Raw genomic sequence first — 13,692 nt, forward strand, 5'->3', positions numbered from 1 at the left:
AACAAACAAACAAAAAACAGTCTACGCTGTGTTCTTCTGTTCAGCTTGTCCTTGTTAATTTTGTTTCTATTTCTCCTCAAAGAAGGTACCAACTATGTCCTGTTCATCTGGTCCTGACACCAACAGTAAGAACCACAGCACAGAGTTGATTTTCAAAGGTTATTTTCCTTCTCCTTCTGAGTATCTGTAATAATTATAAGCCTCTCAAGAAAACCATATCGTAGCTGGGCATGGCGGTACACGCCTTTCAATCCCAGCACTCGAGAGGCACAGGCAGGTAGATCACGGAGTTCAAGACCAGGCTGATCTACAAAGTGAGTCCAGGACAGCCAAGGCTACACGGAGAAGAAACCCTGTCTCAAAAAACCACAAAAAACAGGGGCTGGAGAGACGGCTCAGTGGTTAAGAGGATCCAGGTTCCATTCCCAGAACCCACATGGCAGTTCCCAACTATAACCTCAAGATCCGACACCCTCACACGGATACACATGCAAGCAAACCACAAATGTACACGAAATAAGAATCAATAATTTAAAAAACCCAAAAAACCAAAAAACAATAATAAAAAACCAAGATAACCATATCATAATCAATTTTTAAAAAACTTGTTGGGGCGGTGGTGACACCAACAAGTCTGCCTGGGGGGAGACGGGAAGTGGGGACAGGAGCTTGTAAACACAGTGCAGGAGCAGAAACAAGAGGGACCCCCTCCTCAAGGTGGAAGGAGAGAACATGAACCCCCCCAAAGCCTCTTATTTCCACATGAACACTGTGTACACACACCTGTGGAAACACACAAAGCAAAATAATTGGAAAAAGAAAAAAAAATTCTTTGTGGAATTGGATAGGCCAGTGGTTCTCAACATTCCTAATGCTGTGACACTTTTATACAGTCCTTCATGTTGTAGTGACCCCAAACCAAAAAATTATTTTCATCGCTACTTCATAATTGTAACTTTGGCTGGGCAGCGGTGGTGGCGCATGCCTTTAATCCCAGCACTCAGGAGGCAGAGGCAGGTAGATCGCTGTGAGTTCGAGGCCAGCCTGGTCTACAAAGTATGTCCAGGACAGCCAAGACTACACAGAGAAACCTCGTCTCAAAAAACCAAAACCAAAACCAAAACAAAACAAAAACAAAACCACCATCATTGTAACTTTGCTACTGCTATGAGTCATAATGTAAATTAAATATCTGTTTTCTGATGGTCTTAGGTGACCCCTGTGAAAGGGTCATTTGCCCTGTCCCTACAGGAGACCTCCAGGTTGAGAAGGGGACGGTTCAGGTGTTAAAAGCACTGGCTCCAGGTGGGTGGAGGTGGCAGCGGCAGACAGAGCTCCAAGTTCAAAGGCAGCCTGGTGTACAGAGTGAGTTCCAGGACATCCAAGGCTACATAGAGAAACCCTGTCTTGAAAAATCAAAACCAAAACAACCAAAAATTAAAAAAAAAAATTGGCTCCTCTTGCAGAGGACCTGATTTTGGTTCCCAGTATCCACAGGACAGCTCACAACCATTTATAACTTAAGGGGATCTGATGGCCTCTTCTAGCCTCTGTGGGCACCAGGCACGCATGTGGTGCACAGACACACATGCAGGCAATGCATCGATACATATAATTTTTTCCTTAAAAAAAAGCTAGAAAAAAAATAACCTTTTCAAAAATAGCCAGGTATGGTGGCCCACACCTTTAACCCCAGCACATGAAGGCAGAGGCAGGAGGATCTATGAGTTTGAGGCCAGCCTGGTCTATACAGAGAGAGAGTTCCAGGACAGACTGAGCTACACAGTGAGACTCTGTCTCAATAAACAAACAAAAATAAAAAAAAACTTCGAGATAGGTGCGGATGTGGCTCATGCTTGAAACCCCAGCACTGAGATTTCATGTTGCTGTGGCAAAACAATGTGGATAAAAACAACCTAAAGGAGAAAGTTTACTGGGTCAGAGTTCAAGGGCACATGATGACACTGTCAGGGCAGCAAAGGCTTGAGGCAGTGGGTGACACTGTGTCCTGGTGGCAGTCAGGAAACAGAGTGCTCAACTCACTTTCTCCTGTTTTCCATTACATCCAGGAGCCCAGCCTATGGGATGGTGCTGCCTACGGTTGGCATGGGCGTTCCTATTTCAATTAACCTAATGTAGATTGTCTCTCACAAGTTTGTCTCCTAGGTGATAATGGTAAGCATCATACCCTGAGCTACACAGAAGGGTCTGCCGTGTATACTCAAGGCAGCTTGGGTACACAAGAAGACTTTTTCGAAACTCTGAACTAACACCTCACCTCCCCCAGCCCCACCCCAAAAAAACTTGGGAGGGTAAGGCAGGGAGGACACAAGATGGAAGCTAGCCTGGCCTAGCTCTGGCACAGGACTAGAGTTCTGTTCCCAGCACCTTCACTGGGTGGCTTTAGTGCCTCTAACTCCAGCTCCAGGGCATCCAAAGCCAGCTTCTGGCCGCCAAAGGAAACCTGTACACACATGAGCATATATTACACACATGCTCATGTACATTTAAAAAAATGTAATGCAAAAAAAACCCACAAAACAAAACAAAAAATTCAATCTCAAGATAGCTGTGCATGTATCAGTTGCAGGATAATCCATGATAAACTGGGTGGAAACGGACACATGGCTATGAATGCCTTGTTAAAAGATTTACCTATATCTGTGGGAGAGTATTTTGTCTGCATGTACACTTGCACGCCAAAGGATGGCACGAGGTCACACAGGGATACAATTACACAGCTGTGAGGCACCATGTGGTTGCTGGGAATTGAACTCAGGTCCTCTGGAAGAGCAGCCAGTGCTCTTAACCTCTGAGCCACCTCACCAACTCTTAGGAATTTTGTTAAAATACTTGTAGTTGTACTGAGTGTGATGGTGCACACCTTTAATCCTAGTATTCATGACACAGATGCAGGCAGATCTCTGAGTTCGAGGCCAAGCTGGTCTAAAGAACAAGTTCCAGAGCAGCCAGGGCTACACAGAGAAACCCTGTCTTGAAAAAAGAAAGCAAAGGGGGGAAAGCAATAGTATCATTACAAAGTTTATAAAATACTTTAGGGGATGGAAAGATTGTTCAGTGGGTAGAAACTTGCCAAGCTTGATAATCTGAGTAATATCCACACAACCCACACAGTGGAAGGAAAGGACCAACTCCTTCAAGTTGACCTCTAATCTCCACACTTTGTTATAGAACTCACACACAAAATGTTGTTTAAATTTATTTACTATTTAGGGTTTTTTGGGGGGTGTTGAATCCAGGCTGGCTTTGAAGATGCTATGGAGCCAAGAATGATCTTAAATTTCTGATTCCATCTCTCAAGTGCTGGGGTTAGAGTTTTGTTTCCACATCCCGTCTATGCAGTACTGGGCTTTGTGAATGCCGGGCATGCACTCTACCAGCTGGGCTACAACTCCCAATACTTTACTTCTTAAATATATCCTAAGTCCATAATCTGTTTGTCACATGAACAATGTCATTTAAACAAGTTAAGTGAGGAGAGGGTACGCACATCCTTTCCTTAACACATATAGATCCGGGAATAGGTGAGAAAATTTCCAACTCTACGTTCTGAAAGTGCTTTGCTTTCTTTTCTAGTTTTAGAAATAATTTCCAGCAAAAATTTGGTCCCCATTAAAAAGAAACTCACAGGCGAGTGTGGTGGCACACAACTTTAATCCCAGCACTTGGGAGGCAGAGGCAGGCGGATCGCTGTGAGTTCAAGGCCAGCCTGGTCTACAAAGCAAGTCCAGGACAGCCAAGGCTACACAGAGAAACCCTGTCTCGAAAAACCAAAAATAAATAAATAAATACATAAGAAAAAGGAAGTCATAGAGTCAGTTTTCTTTAATGATGAGACCCCTGGAGGTCAACCACTGTCTAGGTCATGCCCCACTCCCTAGAGTAGTTGGGCAGCACAAACTAACTTGATGGGGGGAAAAGAGGAGGAAGAAAAGGAAGAAGGAGGAGAGGAGGGAGAAGAGAAGGATGTGAAGAAGAAAGAAAAAGAGAAGAGAAGATGAGGATGGAGGAGGAGAAGAAACTGAAACTTAAAAGTTAGGTGGGCCGGGCATGGTGGCGCACGCCTTTAATCCCAGCACTCGGGAGGCAGAGGCAGGCGATTGCTATGAGTTCGAGGCCAGGCTGGTCTACAAAGTGAGTCCAGGACAGCCAAGGCTACACAGAGAAACCTTGTCTCGAAAAACAAAAAACAAAACAAAACAAAACAAAACAATTTAGGTGGGAGGAATGGTAGCACACACCTTTAGTTCCTAGCACCTGGGACACAGAAACAGGTGGATGTGAGTTCGAGGCCAGCCTGGTCTACAAAGTGTGTTCCAGGACAGCCAAGGCTACACAGAGAGACCCTGGCTCAAAAAACAACAAAAGTTGGGTTGGGTAGGGTGGAGAGAGAGGAACTGGGGGAAGGACAGTGGACATAATCAAAATGGACTGCATGGGCCTGGAGGGAGATAGCTCAGCGGGTAAGAGCACTGACTGCTCTTGCAGAGGGTCTAAATTCAGCTTTCAGCATCTACATGGTGGTTCACAATCATCCATAAGTCCAGTTTCAAGGGATCTGATGCCTGCTTCTGACTTCAGTGAGCACCTGGCATGCATGCAATGCACACACAGATATACACTCAGGTAAAACCCCCATACATGTACAGACAAAATAAATCCTTAAATACACATATTGTCTGAAATTCTCAAAGAATTAATACAAATAGTTTTTTTGTTTTGGTTTTGGTTTTTTGAGATAGGGTCTCTCTGTGTATGTAGCCTTGGTTGTCCTGGACTCACTTTGTAGACCAGGCTGGCCTCGAACTCATGGTGATCCACCTGCCTCTGCCTCTGCCTCCCGAGTGCTGGGGTTACAGGCCTGCGCACCATCACTGGCTCCAAATAGTTTTACAATATGCAACCTCATTGTAACCTGATACAATTTATCCATCTCCCCCCAACACACACACACACACACACACACACACACACACACACACACACACACACGACTGTTCGAATTGTCACACGGGGTTTTTTTTTTTCCAGCTTTCTCTAGGAAGCTCCACACACCCAGAATCTACTAACTCCTGCAGGAATAGCTAGTGCATGGCCCCTATGCATCCTTACCTCGGGGAATCGATCCCGCTGTCTCCTGCCATGCTGTAATTCTCTGTCCCTTCCAGGTGATTGTGCGCTCGCTGTGGCTCCTGAGCCAACACTGGCACATGTGAGGTGTTGAAAAGCTGTAACTTGTCTGTGAGATGATCTTTGACATCCTTATTTGGAGGGCGCTGTCTCCAGCCAGTTGGGTGGTTCCCCATGTCACCAGGAGAATCTTGCGGGACCTCAACCCCGAAACTGGTTTTCCTGGCAGCAGAGCTCTCAAGTAAGCTCCCAGCAGCAGCAGCAGCTGAGGCCCCGACGTGGGCAGCGGTGGCTTCTCCTTTGTAGTTAAAACCAAACGGAGTCCCTGAATTCAGGCCAGGGCTGTCAGTGAGATCAGGCTTTGGGCCTTCCCTTGCATTTGAAAACCACCTAGTGGCCTTATACCAGGGATTCTTTTCAGGCGCCAGGGGCTCACACCTACAGGTTTGGCTGTCACACTCTGTCAGGGCTCTCCCCGTCACCGTTGGTCTTCCCAAATGATTCCACTCGCCTCCACCTGCAAAGGAGTACTGAGCGCGTTCAGGCAGTGTGCAACAGAAGTCATCAGTCTCAGAGACGTCATCGTCCTCTAGATACAACGAACTGCAGGCCCCGTCATCCGCCCCGGTGTCACTTTGATTCGAGGCCACCTCATCATTGTCAGAAAGCCCTTCTTTTTCCATATTCACAGTCTCTGCCTCTGGGACAAATGCCGTCCTGGTTAGCTCTTCTGAGTCACCATCTTGTCTTTCATGTGTCCTCAAATGGTTTGCACCAACCGGGCCATCTAAGAGGTCAAGGTTTTGGAACTGGTGCAGTGTCTCAGCCACTGCTGTATTTGCAGAGGATTCGGGGTCTAACGTGGAGGAACTTTGTGCAGGCAGGACCTGCTGCTGCATTTCTTTGGTCCCCAAGAACATGTCCCAGTCAGAACAGCTTTTCCTTAAGATGTCAGGGTTGGCCTTGCTTTCTTCATCATACACCCTGCCTCTCAACATGCTTTCCCTGAAGGAACAGCACCAAGGGTGGCTTGGCCAGACACTACATGGAGGATAATCTGCTGGGCCCCCTGTGAAGTCGACACCGACAGGATGTTCAGGAGCCTCTGTCACACGCCTGGTTTCAGCTTCCAGTGTCTCATGGCATTGCTCTGAATATGGCGGTTGCATTTCACCATCAAAGGCTCCCGAAGGCTCTGAAGAGCCTGCCCTCTGGAAAGGCCTTTCCTCCAGCCTGATGGGACTAGGTTTCAGACCACGGGTTTTCTGAACATTGTGCCTTTTGGATCCTGGCTGCCCTCGGAGACACATGCCCTGGAAAGGATTACTGATCTGCTTTTTATAAATCGAGTGGGGGCCTAGCACAGCTGGACTCCCACTGTGCAACCGATGAACTCCTTCACTGGACCTGTTCATCATCCTGGGAGCAGGCTGGGCTGCAGGGACCTTGGGGTGCTTTTCCAGTCCAGTGCTTTCTGGCTGAAGCTCACTTCCCTGGCTGGATGCTCTACGCCTGTCCCTGTGAGAACAGCCCCGCCTATGGGGCTTGGCAGACGGGCCCCGCCTTTTCCAAATTCCCTCTTTCGAAGAATACTTATGATGCCTGGTTGTCAGGACATCAGTGGACGTCCCCTGGCTATTATATTTTTTCTGTTCTTCATATTTTTGCATTAGGATGGTGTGTTTGGTTAAGTTGTCAACAGTCAGCACAGGGTTAATTCTTTTGATTATTGCATGTTCCACATCTCGGGGGATGTTGCTGATGCTGTCTTCATCTCGGACAGGCCACTCCTCGGGTGGGAACTGCGCAGAGAAACTACGATACTCTGCTTTAGGCTTTTCTTTTCTAGATAAACCGCGCCATAAGAACCCAAAACCAAATCTTTTGCCTTTGTCTTTGGTGTATGGTAACGGTTTGGGGCTTGCACAGATGTGGGTGTCTTCAGATGCTGAAACTACCTGGTTCTTTGTCGAAGTTGTGGGGTCCTCAAGACCTTCCTGCTGTTTTCCAGTCACTTCTGCGGCAGTCAGTGGGTCCTTAGAGTCCTGTACACTTATATCAAGGAAACACTGACAGGATGGACAGTGAGAAACAGGGGCCTCGCTCTCCTGGGCCAGCTCTGCACAGCAGTCCACGCTCACCAGATAGGTGACAGAAGTGGGCCCTGAGCACCCTTCGTCTGACAGAGGCGCTCTATTTCCCTGCATGGGTGTATTTGTACTGAAATAAGTGCTCGGTGTAACTATGAAGTAGCCTTCCCCAGTGTGGTAAATCTTCCTTTGTTGAATTAGAGCCCCCAGTGTGCTGTGGAGAACGTCTGAGGGTGGAACAGCAATACCTAGAAAAACAAAACAAAATAAAACAAGTGAGACCAGAAATTCAGAATGACCACATATTTGATTAACAAACTTGGAGCTGATTATATGCAATACATGCTAGCTGGTCAGATGGCTTAACAGGTAAGGGTGCTGCTTGGATGCAGGCCTGGCAACCTGAGTTTGGTGCTCAGTCCCACAAAGTATCAGGAGAGAACAAGTCCCAAGAGTTGTTCTCTAACCTGCACACATGTGTACACACATGCACGCACACACTTTTTTAAAATTAGAAGGAGCTGAGGATAGTGACTCATCTCTGTAACCCCAGCGCTCAGGAGACAAACACAGGAGAATCACCACAATATCACCTTGGTTTATATATTGAAAATTAGGCCAGCCAGAGCTACAGTGAGACCCTATTTAAACAAAACAAGCCAAAAAAAATAATATGTTATTGCTTTTAAAATTACATGTGTTGGGCTGGAGAGATGGCTCAGAGGTTAAGAGCATTGCTGTTCTTCCAAAGGTCCTGAGTTCAATTCCCAGCAACAACATGGTGGCTCATAACCATCTACGGTGAGATCTGGTGCCCTCTTCTGGTGTGCAGACATGCAAGCAAAACACTGTATACATAATAAATAAATCAATCTTTTTTTAAAAATTGCATGTGTTATCTGTATTACCAGTATTATCTGTAGGCTTGGCTAGCAATCAAGACACAGACACTTGTTATATTTTAAAATAGCCTTAGTTAACCTGGGGCAGGGCAGATATCAATCCTCTAAACTACCTCCCATAGTGGGGCAGGCATGGGATCCCTGTCTCGATCCCATGCCATCTGCTTCCAGTAACTTCTATCAAGCTACCTCCCATACATAATCCCAAATAGTTGCTAATATTCTTGATCTGAGCCGGATGTTCCATCCACGCCGGCCATGTGCGTCTCCTCCAGCTAACCCATGGTGGCCTTCCTCTCTTCACTTCAGGTCTCCTCCTCCGGCTGGCAGTCTTTCTTCTTCCCAGAATTCCTCTCTCTCTCCTAGCCCCACCTATCTCCTGCCCTGCCCAGGTGGGATGGCTTTTTATTAAAGCAAAAAGTGGGTCAGACAGCAAGCTGTAATTAGCATCAAAATACACCAGACCATCCCCCAACAATATGTAATTATAATTAAACTTCAAAACACTATATAAGTTGGTCTTCATAAAGACATATAGATAGGCTAGTGGTGATCTTTTTTCTAACTCTTGAAATTTGTCCTTATCAGTGCGAGCAACTGATCCACACTGAGTTGCGTTCACAGGGTTGTCTCTGCCTGGCAACTATGGCTGGGCTTGGGTTGATGTCCTTATCTGTAACACCAAACTCTCCTTTAAATGCTCCTCTGGGGCTGGAGAAATGGCTCAGAGGTTAAGAGCACTGTCTGCTCTTCTAGAGGTCCTGAGTTCAGTTCAGCAGCAACGTGGTAGCTCACAATCATCTATATGCCCTCTAATGCCCTCTTCTGGCATTCAGGTGTACATGTAGATAGGGCATTCATATACATAAAATTTTTTAAATGTTTTTTTTTTAATTAAAAAATAAACTGGGCGGTGGTGGCACACATCTTTAATCCCCTAGCATTTAGGAGGCAGAGGCAGGTGGATCCCTGTGAGTACAAGGCCAGCCTGGTCTACAAAATGAATCTAGGACAACCAAGGCTACACAGAGAAACCCTGTCTTGAAAAAAAACAAAAACAAAAAAAATTAAAAATAAGTACATGCTTCTCTGTCCCCAGCACTAATTCCTCGCCCGCCCAGGCTTCAGTGGTTTGCTAACAGCTTCTCCCTCTTCAAAGTCTGTAAGTCTTGAGAAGCCTTCTTTAATGGACTTACAGTCCTTAAAAATCCCGTTCAGTTTTTCTAGAGTTTGCTAGTTGGCACAGATTTGGAAAGCTCGCAGGACTCAGTCTCTCATTGTCATCCAGCTTAAGTACTTTCACACAGGAAAAGAGCTCTTCACCAGTGCTTTCTTAAGGTCTGTTTCAGAAGACCTGAATGCTCTGATCTCTGATCCTACTCCGGGCAACGTGGGACCCGTCAGAGACGCCTCTGTCCACAAATGACCGCACTGTTAGATATGCGTGCAATTCTGCATAGGCAGCAGTTAGCTTAACCTGCCCAATGAAGGCCTTCCCAGCTAGGATAGTATCCTTTCCCAGTTCCAAGAGTCATGTCAGGGACCTAGTGTCTAATTCGCCTGCAATGAGCCGCGTGGCTCCTCCCTTGACATCAACAGCTTTTTCCATCTAGTTCTATGTTGGGAGGTGTAGATCCTTGGAAGGTTGTCACATACGTGGTGTTGAAGATTGTGTTATCCGCTGTGTTGCAGCTTGCTAAGGCTTCGTCACCGTGTGACAGATGAGGCCAAGTGCTACTTTGAATGTGGTGTTCGCAAGGAAAGGAGTCTGGTTTTTTGTTGTTTGGTTGGTTGCTTTAGTTTTTCAAGATAGGGTTTCTCTGTGTAGCCTTGGCTATGCTAGACTCACTGTGTAGACCAGGCTGGCCTCGAACTCACAGCGATCCACCTGCCTTTGTCTCCTGAGTGCTGGGATTAAAGGCGTGCGCCACCACACCCAGCTACTTCATCTACATTTAACAACAGAGCTTTATCATGAGAGGGAAAGCAGTACTTAATTATCCTATGGGTTGGGGATGGGGAGAGTGGGGGGGTGGGGGGGGGCAGGGGGACTCCAGGTATGGTCAAAGGTCATTGGTTGACCGCCAAGACACCAAGGCACCTCATTGGCATAGGGTAGGTGTTTCCAGGAATTCCCAAGTGCACACTGAACAAGTTTCTTATCAGGAAAAGGCTATGTGCCTCTCCTTAAGAGAATCTGGGGTGGCCTAGAGCAGTCCAAGAGGGGACCCAGCAGAGAAAGAAGTTCATCGTCTTGTACTGAGCTCAGGGGCTACCCAGAAACGCCAGGTTTCCACCTTAACAACAGCGTCCCCCACTGACTATCACCAGATATAAATCAACTTAAAATTTGAAGATTCAGTAGGAAAACAATTGCCTGGGTTTAATCCCCAACACTGAAAACAAAACAAAAAACACAAAAACTATACCTTGAGAAAGTATTTTTGATAAACAAATATGGAAAAAAAAATCTAACGAGAGCTATATAAAGAATATACAAGCCAAGGCTACACACAGAAACCCTGTCTCAAAAAATAACCAAAAAATAAAAAATAAAAAAGTTTGTTTATAAATAGAAACCAAACACAATGGAATGAATACAGGTGGTGAAAACTGGTTACCTGGGTAATGTTTCATCAAGTGCTCAGAGAGTGATTCCTGAGTGACAGCCGCTTGAGCTGTGTTCATATCAGCTATAGCGCAGCAAAGAACTTCAGCCAAGGGCACAAAGCGACACTGGGCTATGGGACTCATTTGCACCGGGAGGACATCACCTGGATCGGAGGTCAAAAACAGAGTAGGTGATAGATCTGCTGTAGCATGAACCATTGGGAATTAGTGGACGGAGAACAGTTCAAAGACTGAGGGGCTGGTGGACCTGCTCAGACTGCGTTAACAGGGTGTGTGTTCAATGGTAGAAACTGTAGAAGGCAAAGAAGGTTCATGTCACAGTCTCTCTCTGATGTCTGTCAGAGGTCAGACATTGCTATCCAGCGGTTCACATTTTTCAAAAGCATACGTCCATAGCAGCTGGGAAGCCCTGGTCCAAAGTACAGCATCATTTGCACCTCAGGTGTAGATAAACTATGCTTACTCCTGCAAGGTATCAGGCAGTGGATGAGCTAGTAGTGTATGTAGAGTTCTGTGCACTAAAGATAACAGTTGATAACATTCAGGGCTGTAGATGGAGCTCAGTTTGTAAAGGGCTTACCTAGTATTCACAAGACCCCAGGGTTCAAGGACCAATATGGCATAAGGAGCATGGTGGTTCACACCTGTAATCCTAGCTCTGGAGACATGGAGGGTGGAGCATCACAAGTTCAAGGTTAGCCCTGAATATGTAATGAGTTTGAGGCCAGCCTGGGCTACTTGAGACTCCATCTCAAAAACAAAAGTGGATATAGACCACTGGTAGGGCATCCATGTTCATGTCCTTAGGTTAGGCCTTAGGCTCATCTCAAGGTACTTTATATACACTAAGAATAAACTAATGTGAGGAGGTTCCCAGGAGTCTTTGGGGGGTGACCCTAGCTGAGACTCCTATCAACAGGGGATATGGAGCCTGAAGTTACCACCTCCTGTAGCCAGGTGGGACTTCCAGTGGAGGGAGAGGAACACCAACACAACCCATAAAACCTTCCACCCAAAATTTGGCTTGCCTACTAGAAATAATAGGAATAAAGATAAGGCAGAGATTGAGGGAATGGTCAGCCAATGACTGGCCCAACTTGAGTCCCATCCCATGGAAAAGAGCCAACCCCTGATGATATTATTATTATTATTATTATTATTATTATTATTATTATTATTATTATTATTATTATTATTATGTTTTTGAGGCAGGGTTTCTCTGTGTAGCCTTGGTTGTCCTGGATTCACTTTGTAGACCAGGCTGGCCTCAAACTCATAGTAATCCTCCTGCCTCTGCCTCCCGAGTGCTGGGATTAAATGCATGCGCCCCCATGTCCGGCCTCCTGATACTATTATTGATACTGTGCTATGCTTGCAGACAGGAGCCTAGCATATCTGTCTTCTGAGAGGTTTCATCCAGCAGCTATTGGAAACAGATGTAGAGACCCACAGACAAACAACAGGCCAAGCTCGGAGTCTTGTGGGAGAAAGGATTAAGGGGCCCAGAGGGGTCAAGGACACCACAAGACCTACAGAGTCAACTAAGCTGGACCTATGGGGGCTCCCAGAGACTTAACCACCAACCAAAGAGTATGCATGGGCTGGATCTTAGCCCCCTACACATATGTAGCAGATATGCAGCTTGGTCATCCAGAGTCTTCTGACAACTAGAGCCTGAGTGGGGGCCGTCTCTGACTGTCGCCTGCCTTTGGATCCCTTTCCTCAAGCTGGGCTGCCCTGTCTGGCCTCAGTGGGAGAGGATGCACTTAGTTCTGCTGTGACTTGATGTGCCAGGGTTGGTCCCTGGGAGGAGACCTCCCTTCTCTGAGGAGAAAGGGAGGGGGAAGGGGGTTGGGAGTGTTGTGGGTTTCTTTCTCCGGGAGGCTGGGCTGAGAATCTGGTCACAGAGTTTTCTTCAGCCTTCTGGAGGCTAGCTGAAGAGGGCTCGGTCCTGAGAACCGGTCACAAAGAAGGCCTTCTGTGCAGGGAGGGAACACAGGGCAGCCACACTCAGCTGGGGTTGAGACAACAGGAATTCTAGTCCCGTCCAGAGGGGGATCGGAGCCTCTGCCTTGTAAAAGGCCAGGTAACCAACCGCATTTAATTAAAATAAAGACATTCAAGAGTCAAAGAACTAGACTTTAGGGGGGCTGGAGAGATGGCTCAGCAGTTAAGAGCACTGTCTGCTCATCCAGAGGTCCTGAGTTCAATCCCCAGCAACCACATGGTGGCTTATAACCATCTATAATGTGATCTAATGCCCTTTTCTGTCATGCAGGCAAGCACTGTATACATAATAAATAAATCTTGAAAAAATATTTTTAAAAAAAGGAACTAGACTTTAATTCACTAAGCTTAATGATAAAAGAAAGACAAGGACAGGGAGCTAAGAGAGGAGAAATGGGGGAGTGCATTCGCCAAACCTTCCAACCTCTGAGTTTTTTAACTAAGGGTACCTGAATAGCAGGAGCCACTCTCAGGACACTTACTGGGGCTTGTCTCCAGGGCACCTTTGATATGTTTTCTTCAAAGAGCCAGCTTTTGACACCTTTTGTGGGGGTTAGGGTCTGCAAGGAACTAGCTTTTTTGTTTGTTGTTTTGTTTTGTTTTGTTTTTCGAGACAGAGTTTCTCTGTATAGCTTTGGCTGTCCTGGTCTTGCTTTGTAGACCATACACCAAGCTGGCCTTGAACTCACAGGTATCCACGACTCTGCCTCCCCTGAGTACCCAGCTGCAAAGTTTGGGTTTTTAAAATTTTTATTTTAGGTGCTCTATCTGAATGTTCACCTGCAGACCAGAAAAGGTCATCAGATCTCATTATAGATGGTTGTGAGCCACCATGTGGTTGCTGAGAATTGAACGCTGGGCCTCTGGAAGAGCAAACAGTGCTCTTAATTTTAAAGTCACAATGAAAGCAA

General features: G+C 46.3%; 1 protein-coding gene across 1 annotated transcript in view; it reads right to left on the minus strand.

Annotated features, from left to right (window-relative positions):
• Positions 1–13,692, minus strand: part of STOX1 (storkhead box 1) — a 64,320-nt gene that overhangs the window by 12,209 nt on the left and 38,419 nt on the right. Inside the window, exons 2-3 of the mRNA XM_084751932.1 lie at positions 10,765–10,917; positions 5,134–7,489 (exon numbers count right to left, since the gene is read on the minus strand). Of these exons, the coding sequence (XP_084608058.1) occupies positions 5,134–7,489; positions 10,765–10,917 (2,509 nt within the window). The remainder of the gene's footprint in view (positions 1–5,133; positions 7,490–10,764; positions 10,918–13,692) is intronic.

This window comes from Acomys minous (genome assembly GCF_964271855.1).
Source record: "Acomys minous genome assembly, chromosome: 13".
Classification (NCBI taxonomy): Eukaryota; Metazoa; Chordata; class Mammalia; order Rodentia; family Muridae; genus Acomys; species Acomys minous.